At 44.8% G+C, this 16037-nt stretch overlaps 1 protein-coding gene and 1 long non-coding RNA gene across 4 annotated transcripts in view; one reads left to right on the top strand and one right to left on the bottom strand.

Annotated features, from left to right (window-relative positions):
* Nucleotides 1-7252: 7252 nt before the first annotated feature.
* LOC120410380 lies at nt 7253-8398 on the bottom strand. Its single transcript, XR_005602495.1, has 2 exons — nt 8317-8398; nt 7253-7376 (listed from the first exon to the last, which is right to left on the bottom strand). It is a non-coding gene; the product is annotated as an uncharacterized LOC120410380 (long non-coding RNA).
* A 31-nt stretch (nt 8399-8429) lies between these two features.
* The window catches only part of CADM2 (cell adhesion molecule 2), a 588594-nt gene continuing 580986 nt past the window's right edge, over nt 8430-16037 (top strand). For 2 of the 3 annotated variants that reach the window (XM_039556015.1, XM_039556007.1), the window contains exon 1: nt 8454-8524. In XM_039556015.1, the coding sequence (XP_039411949.1) occupies nt 8464-8524 (61 nt within the window). In that variant the 5' untranslated portion in view covers nt 8454-8463. Of the gene's footprint in view, nt 8525-16037 lie in introns of all 3 variants that reach the window. The other variant, XM_039556023.1, reaches the window with a different exon arrangement.

The raw sequence follows: 16037 nt of genomic DNA, 5'->3' as shown, positions 1-16037 counted from the left end.
ATGCAAAAGCAACATAAAGATTGTATAACTAACAAGTTCATTTCTTTCATTATGACCATCTCCTAACTATAAGATCCTTACATACAGTAAATGTATATATTTCCCTAAAATTCATGGAAGTGAATGAAGGAGAAAAAATGTTATCACATCAATATCCATGCAGATCACCAGAAGGCTTAGAGACTTTAAATCCACCTGACATCTTTTTATTTGAGCTCATCAGCAAGGGAGGGGTAGAGAAAATTACTGTTTCCTAGAGGAGATAGTAACTTCATAAATAATTTATCATGAATATCAGATATTTACTAAAAGCAGATGCATTATGACAGTGAGATACAATGAGTTTTGGGCCCTACAAAGCAACTTGGGTCCTTTTGTTTAAAGCCTGAAGTTTTGTTATTCTCCTAGTTTGTCTCATCTACCAGCAGCTACTTTTATGATTCCCCTTTCCATTCCTCTGGCTTCTCAGCTCGTGCTGTGTAAGTTGTACTACTTAAATCTCGATTTTCTCTTTTTGTGCTTTGTGTCTTCTTTTTTTTTATTATTCTCTTTTTTTTTTTTACTTTTGGACTTTATTTTCTGGGTTTTCATCACCACACAGTTTCCCTTTGTTACCTGTTTTCTAGTCTTGACTCATGCTCTCCATCCTGTGGCTCCTCAGTCCGGTTTCTGGACTCAAGGATTCTAAGTTCCTCTTTGAAACTTTAGTCTGTCTTCAGATTTATCTTATCCTTCTTATTTCCCAAATAATCTGCTGGTCCTAAACTCCTCACCTGGATGATCACAAACTCCTTTCATTCTGGGGTCTCAACATGTTCTCCACGCTTTGGTTTTCCTTACTAACAATTTATCTTCCCTCAGATTTCAACTTCAGTTTTATGCCAGCCTTTTTTGTCCATTCAACCTGTAGTCCTAATTTTACCCTGACCTTCCATCACACCTGTGCTTTTTCTAGAGCTACTCTCCCAAAATAATTTGTCTGAACATATTTTACCTTCCTCCCTTGTGGATTTTTCCTCTACTCTTTTTTTTTTTTTAAACCACACGACCTCCTTTTGATTCTGCCTAGCGTCAGCAGATCAAAAGACGACACAAATCTCTGAAACCAAAGACTTAGATCTATTCCCAATTCCTTGGGAACTGTGGTCTCTCAGACTACATCTGCTGGGAATTAACAAGAGCAGAGCTGCTTCCTAAGGAAAGGCGAGCCAGGAACACAGGGATGCCCAGCCCATGAGGACAGAGGACTCACCACCCCTACCCCAGTCCCACAGTGCTCAAGCAAGGACAGACCCAGAGGTTATAGCAAAGTCCAGCCAGGATTCCAGACTGTAAGGCAATATCACAGTACTGGAGCAGGTCACAGACCACACTGTGAAGGCTGAGGTTAGGATCAGTGGTCACAGGACCAAGCAATCGATTAAAATCTGGCTCAAAGTATTCCATGACCAAGTAGGAGTAGGACTAAGCTAGAGACATGCACTCTCCTAACACAGATCAGCTTAAGCAGAGCTCCTGAGCCCATGGGTGTGGGTGGAGACTCCAGCTGAACAGGATCATTAGGGGTTATTAACGCCCTCAACATCCTGTCTGAACAGAAGAGCAAAAACTGGAGTACACAATTTCTCATATTCCCTGGTTTCTTTGGTGTGCATGCCAGGACACAATCAAGCAGGTCTTCAGTAAGGACAATTGTGGCTGGTCAGACACAGGTCAGGTAGAGTCTGCTCTTTCTAACTGTGGTATCTAACACTACAATCTCATTCCCGTTGCTGGAAAGAGCACTGGTAATCCAGTCTAGCTGTAGTCCACTGCCAGATCGTCTCATTCTTAGGAGGCTGTTAGCAGAGACAGGATATGTAGAAATTATAAAGGCTATAATCTTTAAAGTCAGTTGTGTGCTTTTTTTTTTTATTTCCCTGAGGCTCATGCCTTGGGCTGATTTTCATAGAGACAGCAAAAGAAATGCTCTTTTCACAAAGGTCCTCCGAATTCTTAGACCCCCGTTTTAAAAAGCATGGATGTGCTTCAACAAGTATTTTAGGACTCTTTAGTATGGGCAAACTGATACATTTGTTCAATTCTATGAGTCTTACTCTGGATCAGTTAAAATACTTTGACTTGTATTAGGAAACATTTTCAATAGGGGATGCACTAATGTGAAAATCTTAGCCTGAAAAAACCCAAATGTTGGATCTAAATGTCTAGAGCCTCCTTTATGTTACCAGAACATGTGGGAAAATCATTGTACTCTTGTCAGTAATCGAAGCTGCTCTTAAGAAAGTAAAATGGATGACATGATGTTCTACAGAAGGAACAACTCCCTTCTTTACTGAATTTTTGAATACTTTTTTGTCACTTCAGCTGGGTGCAAGAGAGGTTTTGTGCAGCACATAACATAATCTGTGCTTAAGTGATAAAAGGCAAAGCAACTACAAATTAGAAAACATTATAAATTTAAAAAAAAAAAAATTAGATAAATGGAAAAATGCATATTCCAAAGATGTTAGCTAGGATGCATTCTAAACTAAATGCAAATCTGTTCAAGCTCATTTAAAACACAACTAATGTCTACTTAATTCCATGCATTAATATGTTCTTATGTCCAACTGTAACATGCATTACATAGAATCATAGAATATCCTGCATTGGAAGGTCCCCACAAGGATCAGAGAATCAGAGAATCAGAGAATATCCTGAGTTGGATGGGAGCCATCAGGATCATTGAGTCAAACTCCTGGCCCAGCACAGGACACCCAAAGAATCATACCATGTTCCTGAGAGCATTGTCCAAATGCTTCTTGAACTCTGTCAGGCTTGGTGCTGTGACCCCTGCCCTGGGGTTCCAGTGCCCAACCACCCTCTGGATTCCACAACCATGGCTGGAACTTTTCAAAAAATCATAAGGAAATAATGGCATAAGAGCTGGTAAAGTTATATAACTCCCCAATTCCGTCGTTTTGGGTAGGGAACTAACATTTCTTCAAGTAGTTGGTTCTTGGTTGAGAGTTAGAAGGCGTAGGAAAGTACACACTTCTGCTAATTATCAAACACTCTAGGAAGTGGGAAACCTAACTAGAATATATGGAGAATCATGTTAGCAGCACCATTTTTTCTGTGTCTTCATTCCACAAATTATATGGATGAGAGGTCAGGTAATGAATAAGATAATTCTGCTTCCACTCATCATTGGTAATTCTCTTCTGCAATTATATTCACCAACTCAAAATGTAGATTAGGTATTTTTCAATGAGAATGATACCAGTGAGTTTGACCTTGGTTTACTTTGCATTGGCATTGCATTGACAGGGTTGATTTATAGACTTTTTTCTTCTCCAAAAGTCTGTGAAATATCTCACATTTATAATTGCTTTATAAATGGGACTTCATCCCACACATACTTTATATGTAGTATTCGCAGCAAGCAATTCCTTTTACTTGCTTCATCTTACTAACTAACACAGAACAAAATTCCACTGAATTCATAATATTGCTCTGGAACTGATACATTCTGTATATTTACACACCAATATGTTTTATGGAAATGAACACATTTCTTCTCTGGAGCATATTTTCAAACTTCAATTGCTCTTTACTGAAGCCAATTTTTTTTTTTCCAACAAAAAAAAAGTGCAATGCGTTTCATGTCTATATATTTTTATTCACGCCAATATATTTTCACAGTTGGATAGATTTAACTAAATTACTAGTTACAGTATTTGTTCAAACCATTGCATTTTTGCTGGCATCTGGTAAGTAAATGTTATCTGGGGTTTTATTTTTTTTAAGTAATCAGCTTCCACCAAACCCAAACCATTAAAAACAGCAGCGACTCACCTCCACCACTCAAAATTTCTTACCCAAAGCAAGCAAAACCCCAACTCTTCTGCTGCAGCTGCTGAAGTATGGTAAAGAACAATGCAAAAGGGAAATGCACAGACTCCAGTGATGAACATCTGGTGCTCTGATTTCCACATAGGCCAGGAATGGTGCACTGGGCAGGGAAATGCATTTTCTGTGATCCCTCCTGGATCTAGGGACCCTCCACATGAGGGAAGCAATGGTGCCACTTTCAGGTGTGGTGGGACAAATAGAAGCATTAAGGACTTATTAAAGACTACTGTAAGAAGCTGTTATCCAGACAGAGATTTCTTCAAGGCTCAGGGGACACTGCAGTGGGGTTTTCTCACGAGATTTTTTTTTACCGAGCCATGCAAATAAATCTCACTTTCCAAATTGCTGTTTTTAATGTGATCGTGAATGTTTAGCAGTTTTGCAGCTCAGGATAGATCTGTCTCTAACTTCTGTCACTAGCAGCTTGCCTTCTCCTTATTTCCTGTGGGGCTTCTTTAGTTGGTTTTGGTACTCTGCAACCATATTTTGACTACTTCTTCGCTACCCTCTAGATGATACAAAATTTACTTTAAAATATCTATTATAGGACATAGCATAGAACAATTGTTTCTAGAGCTAGGTTTCCCAGCTTGTAACACTGGAAGTTTTTCTCTCCTTAAATCATCTATACATCTTCCACCATTTGCAGAATTCAACAAAACCATAATATTTTGCCAAATATATGTTTTCCTTGGGTTTCCCCTCCCTAATCACTGACCACTGATGCTATCAAGGAGTATCATTAGAAAAACATGATTATCCCTTCAGATTTTGCTTGTCTTCCAAGGCAAACTCTACAGGTACTCTAACACAGATGGCTCCTTCTAGAAGAGGGGGAGTTTAGCTTTTCAGAGAGAAACCCAAAGACTTGCAGATCAGGAGAAAAATTGTGCAAGAAAATGAATCAGATCATGTAGCAGACCCAGACAATGAAGTGGTCAGTGATCTGAACTGTCTGTTGTGACTGCATGCAGTCCCACCAACTATTTACCCACACCTGTGACATCTTTGCCACCTAGAAAAGGATGAACAGGAAATAATGGAGAGGAAACAACTAAGAAAGATGGCTTCTCTGCTAGAGGAAGGGTTTGTCTATTCTTTTTTGAGTGAAAACCAACAAGAAAAAGATTGGGAAGGTGGAGAAGGCGATGTTAAGATCTATGCTGAAAGTGTACAGGAAGTTGGGCAACTTGTTATGTAGCAATTTAGTGAGAGGAAATACTTGAGGACTCTTTCTGAATCATGTTTGGGGATTAAAATTATTTTGCTTTCTTTAGCATTAGGAATATTTGTACATATGGACATTTGTACACGTCACCTTGATGAACAACACAATAATGCAGGCAAACATATTGCTGGTTCTGATAAAATGTTTACCTTCTGCATCTGATTTTCTGCATTATCTCTTGTTGATATTTTAGGGTATTACTCTTTACTCTGTTCTGAAGTGTGTTTCCTAAAGAAGCCCTGTTGCCCTTTTGGTCTGGAAGCAAGGAAGCTTCTGGCCATGCTGCTCATGAGCTCCAGCTCCACAGACCAATTGTGAAGTTCTGTGTTTGGTTTAGATGTCAGCTGCCACTGGATGTCAAAAGCTGTGTTACTATGCCTACAGAAATGGTCAGATTAGCACAGCTGAGTTAATCAGGAGAAGTATGACATCATCCCTGGCATTGAAATGATTTTAATGATACATTTTTCAGATATATAGTTAGTCAAAAATCCAAGGGTCTTTTGCTGGGAATTGTTTTCTCTATCAACATGCTGCTAGCTCATTTCAGACCCACCTGAGCCAGAAAAGAACTGCAAGAACAGTGTTTCTGGTTATACTCCTGACTTGGGGTGTGATGTGATGTCCATGTTACTGAATTCTGGGAAGAAAAGGTCAGCTCCTGTTTCTAAAAACTCAGATCGACTTTTCCAAGTGTACTAATATGGCAAGGACTTGAAAACCCCATGATGTACAGACAGGTGCTTCATTCCTACACCTGCCAGACACCCCTTTTTACAGCCTTTAATCACTAAGCTGGGAAGACACTCATGTCTTTCCTATAATGTTTCCTGGAATAAGACTACAATCAAAAGTATGTCTTGTCAAAAGTAGAGAGCTATCAGCTGTCATAATTAATGCAAAAGCACTTCAGGATGGATTACAGTCCTGCCTTAGTAAAGGATTTACATTGCTCATTTTGTGGGAATCGTTTTTTTAATTTCCTCCACCAGCAACCAAAAGAGAAAAAAAAAGCATTTGTTGACATTTATAGGGCTGCCTTAAAAATGATGACTTGATCCTTTTTTAAGTCTTCTAAAAGATTCTGGCAATCATTCATTACTGCTGTGCCTGCACTGAACCCTAAGAACAGTTGTAAAACCTTTGCCTGTTGTGTCTTTTTTCACTAAGACTAAAAATCCAAGTAGAGCAAATATCTACTCATGCATTAGAGACAGACTACAACTGCTTCCCTGTCCTAGGAGACATTCCAGTGCAACATCCTCTATAGTGTTAACATAACCCTCCAAAGGCATGGAGATGGACGTGGTGGTCCTTTGCTACAAACTCATACAAATACTAGAACCTTAAAATGTAATTCTGTAATTTGATTCTGTATTTGATGCGAACATCTTTTGGAGATAGGGGGAACTCAGTATAAATCCTGATACAGTCTCAACTGCTGCCAGGCATAATCATCACTTGCTAATGAACAAAGTGGAAGATATGACTACAGAATACATAACTTCCCAGATCCCACTCCAGTGCAAGCTCTTCAAGGTGGAGTTGACAACTGATTGCACATCCTTGATGATCTGAGACCGTGCCCCCTTCAGAGAAATGAACTTTTAAAGAGCTTCCCTCTCCTGTAGGTAAGACTATTTCACCACTCATCTCCGCAAAGCTCTTTGCTGTCAGGGACTGGGACATCAAGGTTGAAATTCAGAGAGGTAGTGTGGGAAACATACTGCATGGTGTAGGAGAGAAAAACTCAATAGGGAAAGGGTGGAACCAGAACTGGATAAATACCTGGTCATTATAGGCATTTGGGTGCATGGGAATCCTGCTTTCTGCAGGATAAGGCAACACAATTCCTCCACAGGGTGTTTACAGACAGATCCAGCAACTTAAGAACCAGGCATTTTGATTTTACTGAGAGGCTTAGGCACAAGGTGGCCCATACAGTGCTAAACATCAAATACAGAAACGTGAAGTGGCTGCCTGCCCTCTTGGATTTCTCATGGCATTCAGTGCCTTATCTTTCGGAACACAAGCAGTTCTGGACCACGAGCTGAATGGTATCAACTCTCCCAAGAAACCTTCCAAAGAAAAAACTTTCTCCACACCATACAGACTCCGGGCAACACCGCGAAAACTCCAGGAAGCTCTTTATTGCCATTGTTCGGGGGCCGATCTCATCGCCGCCGCGCTGACGGCACCTGCACGGGATTCGTTCCCACGAACACGGAGACTCAGCCAGCCCTTCTTGTATCCGCTGTTCTCGGGGAGGAAAAGCAGAAGGAAGAGAAGGGGCTTTAGGCAGGGCCCGACCCAAGGGGCCGTGTCCCTCGCACAGCCCCGGGCCGCTCCCCTGTCCCGCGGCGCTCCCGGCCGCCGCTGCCGCCGCTTCAGCACCGGCTCTGGACAGCGCCCGCTCCGCCCCGCCCCCCCGCCGCTCTCGTCTCCCATTGGCTGCGGCCCCGCCGTGCAGCCGCCGCTCCCCGCGATTGGTCCGGACCGGCTGTCACTCAGCGGCGCGCCAGGCGGGCCTGGCCCCGAGGCACGCCCCTTTGCTTGGTAACGCGGCTCCTCATTGGCCGCTTGGCCGATGCCGGGCAGCGGCTATTGGACAGCGCCCCCACGCCAGTCACGCTCCCGCCTGAAGGGCCGGGCCGGCGGTGAGGGGCGGGCCGGGCGGGAGGGGGCGCGGCCAACGGGACAGCGGGGGCGGGGCCGCGGTGCAGGAGGGCCGGGTGTGGCGGCCGGGCGGGGCCGGGGCGGGGCTCGGCGCAGAAAGGGGCGGGGCGTGCGGCGGGGGCGGGGCCGGGCCAGGGGAGCCGGGCGAGCGGAGATTGCCCTTGTGTCTCGCGCCGGGAAGCGGCTGGAGCGGAGCGGGAGCGGAGCGGGAGCGGAGTCCCTGCGCATCCCCCCCCTCCTCCGCCGCCCCGCAGCGGCACGGCACGGGACGGGACAGCGCAGCACAGGCGAGCGGAGAGACGGACGGACGGACGGACGGCCGGACGCGCCGGCAGGGGCAAGGGGAGCCAGCGGGGGCACCTGGCACCGCTCCGCGGTGGGAACCTGAACCTGCCCAGCAGCGCCGGAGCCAGCGGAGAGAGCCGCTCTTTCCTCCTCCTCCTCCTCCTCCCTCCCCAATCCACCCCCGCGACCCTGGTCCTCCTCCTCCTCCTCCTCCTCCTCCTCCTCCTCCTCACCCCACTGGATACAGCGAGGGAGACACTGCGGCGGAGGCGGCGGCGGCGGCGGCTCCTGCGGGGGAAGGAAGCGCCCGGAGAGCGGAGCGGCGGGAGGCTGCGGATCTGCGTGCCTGGCGCCCACCCAGCCCGAGGGGAGCCCCCAGGATGCGGCTGAAGCCCGGCGCGCTCCTGCGCTTCTACAGCCTCTGCGGGATCCTCGTACAAGGTACCGCCTCCTCCCCACCCCTGCCCCACGCGCGGGGAGGGAGGGACGCCGGGGGGGCACTGCCGCGGCGCGGGGCATCCCAGATTTCCCCCCCGCCCCCCGCCCCACTCCTGACCCTCTCCCTCCCTCGCCCCTCTCCCGGCTTCACCCCCTCGCCGTGCGCCCCCAGGCTCCCGCTCGGGTAGCGCTATCCAGCGCTGAAGCGCCGCACGGCTGTTAACCCTTCCTGCCCTTCCTCCGTCAGCCTCTTCCCGCCCTCCTTCGCCCTCCGCGCTTCTTCCTCCACCTACCCCCGCCCCGCCGCTGCCGCCAGTCGTTCGCCGACCCCCGCAGCCGCCCCTCGACTCGCCGTCACCTCCGCGCTCGCCCGCCGCAAATGTGCCCCCGAAAGTGCGAGTCCAGCCGCAGCAGCGGCGTGTGCGCTGCAACAACATCCCGGGGAAACGTGCGGGCTCCAGCCGTGCCCCCCCGACAGGGGCGGCGGGAGGGGGGGTTGTCCGCGCCTCGCTGCGCCGCCGCCGGGAGTGCGTGTCTGTGTGTGAGGCATCAAATGTGCACGTAGGGTAATCGGATGAGCCGGGGGTTCCGCGGCGGATCCCTTCGCCATCCTGCTCCAGGCGGCTCATCCTGCAGCTAGTTTCCAGACTGGATGTATTCCCCTCTCCCTCCTCCCCGCCGCCGCTCCCCCTCGTTCCCGTTATCCGGCCAAGTCGGATGGAGCGGCCGCCGCGCCGGGAAGCCCCGCGACGCGCTGCGGGGTGACCGCCCGCCGCGGCTGCCTGCGGGGGAGCTTCCCCCAGCCCTCTCCCGCTCCAGCCAAGCTTCCCCCAGCCCTCTTCCCCCAGCCAAGCCCGCTGCGCTGCCGCCGAGAGTTTGCCCCCTCGCTCCCTGAGCGGCGGCGGGATGGCGGCGCGGTTCCCCGGCCACCCCGCCCGGTGGGGACCCCACGGTGGGAGCTGGAGGTCGGGGGGGGCGGCGGCCCCGGCCCGGCGGGTGCGGAGGGGCCGGGGAGCCCCCGCGCTGCAACTCGCTGGCGGTCCCTGGTCCTCCGGGAGGATGCGGGAGGCCGGCGGGGCATCTCCCTGTTCTTCCCTCGCTCGGCGTGCGGGGTGTTTCGGTGTGGGAGGGAAAAGCGAAGAGCCGATTAAACTAAGTGGCCTTGTAAGATTTTTTTTTTCGTTGTCTTGTCTTGTCTTTTCTTTTTTTTTTTTTCCCCGCTCGCCTCCGTCATGCCATTTCACGTCAAGTTTAATATATTTCGCGTTTCACATGGCTGCGTCATGTGTCGGGCGATCTCTCCGAAGGGAGCCGCGGCTGGCAGCCCGGAGCCGGGGCACGGGAAGCCGCCCGGGTTCCAGAGATACGGGAGTCTCATCCCTCCGACACCCCAATCGTCCAGACCCCCACGAGTGCCCCCGCTTCACCTCGCGGGGAAGTTACCGGCCGAGGACGCGAGAAGGAATGGGAGGGGAAGGGAGTGCGCTGGGCAACTGCGAAGGACGGGTCGGTCGGGCGGATTATTTGTATTCTTTCCCGATGTTTATGGGTTGCCCGGTACGTCACCGCACAAGGAGCTGCTGTGTTGGTGCTATACAGGATTATTTATTGGGGCATGTGCGGCGCGCTGCACCTGGGGGCTGGCTCCTCTCTGCCTTTTACATTTCCCCGTGAATTGTCAATTCATTGCCCTGCAACGGAGCTGGGGGTGGGAAGCCTCTGGACTGACTTTCTGTCACCAATGAAATCGGCGCTGCTGCTGGAGGAGGAGGATTTGATCTTTCCTAAGATGCAATCAGCCGCATTCAGCGCAGCGCAGTTTTGAGAGTAAACCAGTGATTAAAAACAGTGATGTCTTTCACTGCAGTTTAGGGACCGTGCCAGGCAGAAAGTAACTCTGTGAACTGCATCAGGTAAAAAACGTGTTGCAAGAAATGGGGTGTAATACAGATCTGACTGTGACTGCGTGAAAATAACCAGATTGGGCCTGTCCTTGCAGATGGGGAAAAGTGATGCTTAACACATTACCCAGCTTGGCCTCTGCATGTGTAAAACATCTCCCCTCTCTTCAGTTTCTCACACAATTATTTTTTCAGCTCCTGATTAAAACTTCAATCAAAAATACTTAGGCTCTCTGTGTACCGCACTTCAGCAGAGTGTTCTTTCAAGGGGATATAAAGAACCTGTAACACTTAGACAGAAGTGAGAGGAAGTAATTTCTCCAGTCCTTGTCTCCTAAGGTAAAGGAGAATGGAGGAGATGAGTAAATATATTCTATAAGACTGTCCTCAATGGCAACTCTATCCAACAGAATATCAAATTTTTTCAGTCCACCTTAAAGTGCAACTTTGTAAGTGTTGTGTTCTTAGTTTCTGCCATTTATTTTGACAGAAGTAGCAGACAGAATTACCATTAGACACATTTCTTGTTGGTAGCTTAATAGCTGCATTTAAAAATAGTTTTTTCTGTTAGCTTGATTTACTTCCCCAGACTGTATTGTGAAGCGGCTCAATGGATTTATGAGATTGCTCCAATTTTCTGTTTGTTGGCCATGGGACATGCGGGTTTTTCTGTCAGCTCTGTATAAGATCTTTGTCCTGAGGATTCGAAGCACTTCTGAACTGTAATTACCGATAGTTTCTGTTGGTGAAACTGAAGCTAATTAAAGACAAGGTGCCAAAGAGTCAAGCTGACATGTGTCCTGTGTGGGAGTGTGCCTTTCTGGCAAGATCTGTGGAGAGACTTGCTTAAGGAATCTGTCCTGAGTATTGATGAAGCATCAGCTGAGGGAAGAGGACATAGAATAATGCTTCTCAGCTTGTGCATGGAATAGCATTAGCTGCAAGCAGTCCCTTTAGAAAGGAGGCAAACAAGAAGTAAAAGAGCCCAGTGTCAACTGCTTGCTGTGAAAGGGGAGCGATGGAGGTGGGAGAAGGGAGTAATGACATGTTGAGCCGGGAAGCGGTTTGTCAGCTGAGTTTGGGTACGGTATTTGTCTGCTCTGCCCTCTCCAGCATTTGCTGTGAAAATAGTAGGATCTCTGGCTGCTGCTGTTCTTGTGTGCTGTAATGAGCCTGGAGTACTTAAATGATGTCCCAGGGGATTAACCTGTTATTTATGTTTACAGCCAGCCTTACTTTTTTTTTTTTTTTTCCCCATTCTGATTGTCTTTTGACTTCATGAACGTAGTCTTACTTAGACAAAATTTAACAGTTGTAAGGGGGCATGTTTTTGGACTAACTCAAGTGCTTCATCTGAGCTGTTTTTATGTAAGCTCGTTATTGTCAAGAGTCACCACGTGAGAAACTGTAGCAATAAAAATAGTTCTGCTGGATTCATAGGATACAGATACAGGTTAGGATTATCCTGGAATTGTAGCGGCTGTAGCCCCCTGCTGTGTGATAATGCAAATGGCATCTGATGCCTTAATGTGCTCGGCTCCAAGAAGGCACTGGATTGTGCCATGTGTGGGAGCAAACGATCCGCTTCCAGGATTTGCCAACACTGGGCAAATCTTCTCAGTGCAGTTGCTTCAGACACTTCAAATGCTTCCTGTCTACTAATGAAAATAATGTAGAGACTCTTTAATTTGTCAGAAACTGTGGTCACTGATGCAACAAATCAGCCAGGACAGGTAATTGCTTGTGGGTGAGACTCTTTTCATTAGTCCAGATCTGTTACAAGCAGAATAAAAAAACTGCAAACAAACCTGGACAAACATGGATATAACTACTTATGAGATCATCTAAGCTGATTTAAGATGAAGTTGTTATACATTACTCAATATCTTGTGTATCTAGACTTCGTTTTGAATTTTCAGTTGGATTTCTGTTAGCAAAACCTTGGCAACCTAATGCTGCCTGCACAGGGGTTGTCTTGACAGCTAAGTGTTCATATGCTAATACCGTGTACAGCAAGTCAAATGCATGTCGTTTTAATTCTGTAAGTTCTGTTTAGGGCATAAGCAATTACAGAATAAAAACAGTTTTAATACAGTCTCTATGTGGAATATTTTAGACACAAGTTGAAACAAAATTTTTCACTCTACTTGATGGTGTCTGTCTTTATATGACTTCCATCAATCTAACCAAGGCTTGGTAGGCTTATTAGCTGCTTAGTTCTCAGGCTAGTTCATATTTTATGAATTATTTCGCTTGATTTCTTCATGCATTTTTATTGGTAGTCATCCTGTAGCAGTTCAGGTTTAGAGCATGAGGTAACTAAACAATCCAAATTCCCACTGATGGTGTCACACAACTTCCCTGGGGAGTACATGAATAGGGATTACTCACTCAAATATTTATCACTCTTGCACTCAAAGTATTTATTAAGTTTCTACCATCAAATCAACACTTAACAGTTTTGAAGTTTGTCACCAAAGAAGTAACTCCATGGAAATGCTGATCAACAGAAGCACCTTTGTTGAAACAAATACATTTTTCTTGTCTACTTTCCTGTTAGTTTAGTTCTTCTTCTTTTTATTTTTTAAAATTTTGTTTCAGAAATGAAGAACAGTGAATCTCCCTCTGCTTTTAAATTTACTTGCCAGTTGCATGGCATGATAATGTACTGTAAATGTCTTTAAGTTACAGTTTATCATTATAGAACCCTTAGTTCTCATAATTAGCTTTCTCATCCCTCTGGCCTGATCCTACTATGGACAAAATGTATTGAATGAGATTGCTCTTACTCTTTCCACCAAAGAATTATTCTCTTAATAGGACTTATTCTCTTTATATTGTTATGTAAATTGAAGCTTGGATTTTGAGGGTTTTTTGTTGTTGTTGTTGTTTGGTTTTGGTTTTGGTTTTTTTGGTTTGTTTGTTTGGTTTTTTCTTCTTTTTCTCTCCTGTGCATTACAAATGTTGATTAAGTAACTGATAACAGCAGTTTCGTATGGACATGGACATCAGGTGCTTGCCAAAAGAACAACAGTATAACCAACCAGAGTGTGGTCGACTGTGCTAGAACAGTGACTCCCTCTCCATCTAACACTTAAAATTGTAGAACTAGGAGATGTTGTCATTGTCTTGTAAATGCCTTCTCCAAGAGAAAGAAGGATTACTTCAATTTTGTTTTAATTGAGTTGAACAGCAGGCAGAAACTCTCAAAAGTTAGGCCCTCTCAAAAAAAATGGTCTTCTGTAGAGAGAATGCCACTGACACGCTTTGTAAAATACACATCCTAAAACAAACGCAGAATGCTAAAACTATTAGATACAATTTAGTATGTGTATCCTCTGGGATGGCATCAATATTAAGTATGATCTTAATGAGCACATCCCTTCTTCCCAAGGAGTTTTTGAGGTGTGTTTGAAAGGAAGAAAGGCAAATATCACGTTCCAGTGGCAAGGAATAAATTGTAAAATCATGATTTCTCTCAGGATTTTGCCTTTGTACAATTATCTTTCTACATGATGAAAACATTTTTGAAAGAACTTAGTGTTTTCAAAAATGAGTATGGGTATCCTTGCAAGGGTTCTTAATGTTGTGGGCTTTTTCTCTCTCTTTTTTTTTTCCCCTCCTTTTTTTTACCCTCTGAACCTATTTCAGGATCTTCTCCCTTCATTTTATAAATGAAAATTAAAGACAAAGCCCAAATGTTTGCAGTTTCTCTTATGTTAATGCATACTAAGCTCAGGATGGGTGCTTTAAATATCAATGCATAAGACACTATCGTAATAGCATCCTAAGGGGGTTGAAAGAAGGAGAGAACATTTATTTCAGTGACAAAACACTGGGGGCTGTGTAGCTGTTCTTCCAGTGCTCTCCTTTAATGCTGGAGTTTGGTGTGTGGGACTTTTTAGCATGTGGAACTTGGGACAGGCACAGAGGATTTAGTGAACAATGTAGGTGGTAAATTATGTTTGGTTTCCTCTCACAATGTCTGCCTACCTATTGTCCTATCTCCTTTCCCTGTAATCTGTAACTGTGAAAAAAAAAAAAATCATACTTGCATCTTTTGCTATCCTTTTATTTGCAAAATAGAGATCTTGGGACCTTTGTAAGTCTTATTTAGGAGTGCTTTTGCTGTCTTGACAAGTTTGGGATTTTCAAGGGAAAGACAATTTCTTCCCAACAGTGACTTGAGTTGTGTTTACTGCTTTCCAGTTTAATCAAATGGCTCTTAGAGAGTGTGAGTGGTTGTATAACTTTCACATTTTAAGTAGCAGCAAATCAATTTTAATATAGTTTTACATTACTATAAATTCATGTGTTTCTTTTTTTTCCTGTTTTGTAATACTCAATTTAGATTTATCATTTTTTTCTTACATAGCAGATAAAGATTATTAACTGTCCATAAGCAGCTGCTCTTCAGTTTCAGAAAAATAATTATACTGTATGTTCCTCAATTCAAACCTCTTAAAAGTTCTTTCAGAGCTGAAAACTTTGCTGTGTAAGTTCTGTTCATGTGGAGATACGTTCCTGAACTACTCTACAGCTTTTTCTTTGTTCTGTGAATGGAGTTGGAATGGTTTAGGTTTTTTGTAAAACAGCGTGTACCATCACATATCCAGTAAGGTGGTTGTTTAAATAGCTTTGATAGTCCCTCTATCATCATCTTTGTGTAAACAGTTTGTTGACTATCTGTCATTTTCTTTGCTGGATGGGAGGGACAGTGCAGGAGAGACTGTTTTCTTATGTTAAAAATATCCTGGTGATATTTTAAACCTCTTATATGCCACAGTATTAATCAAACAATGGTTCTAATCATGGTAATTCAATTACTAAACCTTAGGTGAAGGAACCAGAGTCTGCTGCTACATGCAAAAATAATCTGTGGGCCACGTATGAAGATGCAATTGTGTCTTTTTGGATATCATCAATATGAGATGCACTGCATTATTGCTGCTTCTTCTGGCAGAAGCTGAACAGGCAGTACAGCTGTACAGACCTGTTAGAATCTTAAAACTCCGTTTTTTCCCAAAGTTTCAGCACTGGAGATTCAAGAACTGCAACTGACTGACAGCTCTGAAGAGAGTAAGACCAAATTACTTCACAGCAGCAGTTGTAGTAGGCACAGGCACTTTGGTATTTTCTGTCTGTTCCGATATTTATCCCAAACTGACCTACATCTGCTGGATTAACAGTGTAACTTGACCTGCTTTTATTCCTCCTACGCTATAAGGCAGGAAGGCTGTTCTGGTTAGTCCCTAACCAGGGGAAAAGCTGTACTAGTTGAAGCAGAAGCAATCAAATTTATTTTAATTAAAAGATTGTAAAAAGTATGTTCTAGCATCAAGCTCATTTTATATTTATCCCTTTTAAAGTCTTTTCTTTTTTTTTTCTTCCCTGAGTGTTAATATGTTTTTATATGTGAGGTTTAAATCTTGACATGCTAGTTGGTGCTTTGTTGTGGCACACTGGAGAACAGTGAAGAATTCTCCACTGATTTGCACAGTTTATACAGAGAAAGTAAGACTTCATTTGATAAATGAAAACACTTATTTACACTCTTGAATTTCTGTCAACTGAATGAGATTTTTTTATGTCTTCAAATACACAAAAACGCCGAA

The sequence above is a fragment of the Corvus cornix genome, chromosome 1 (genome assembly GCF_000738735.6).
Source record: "Corvus cornix cornix isolate S_Up_H32 chromosome 1, ASM73873v5, whole genome shotgun sequence".
NCBI lineage: Eukaryota > Metazoa > Chordata > Aves > Passeriformes > Corvidae > Corvus > Corvus cornix.
This window is presented reverse-complemented; position numbering and strand designations above follow the sequence as displayed.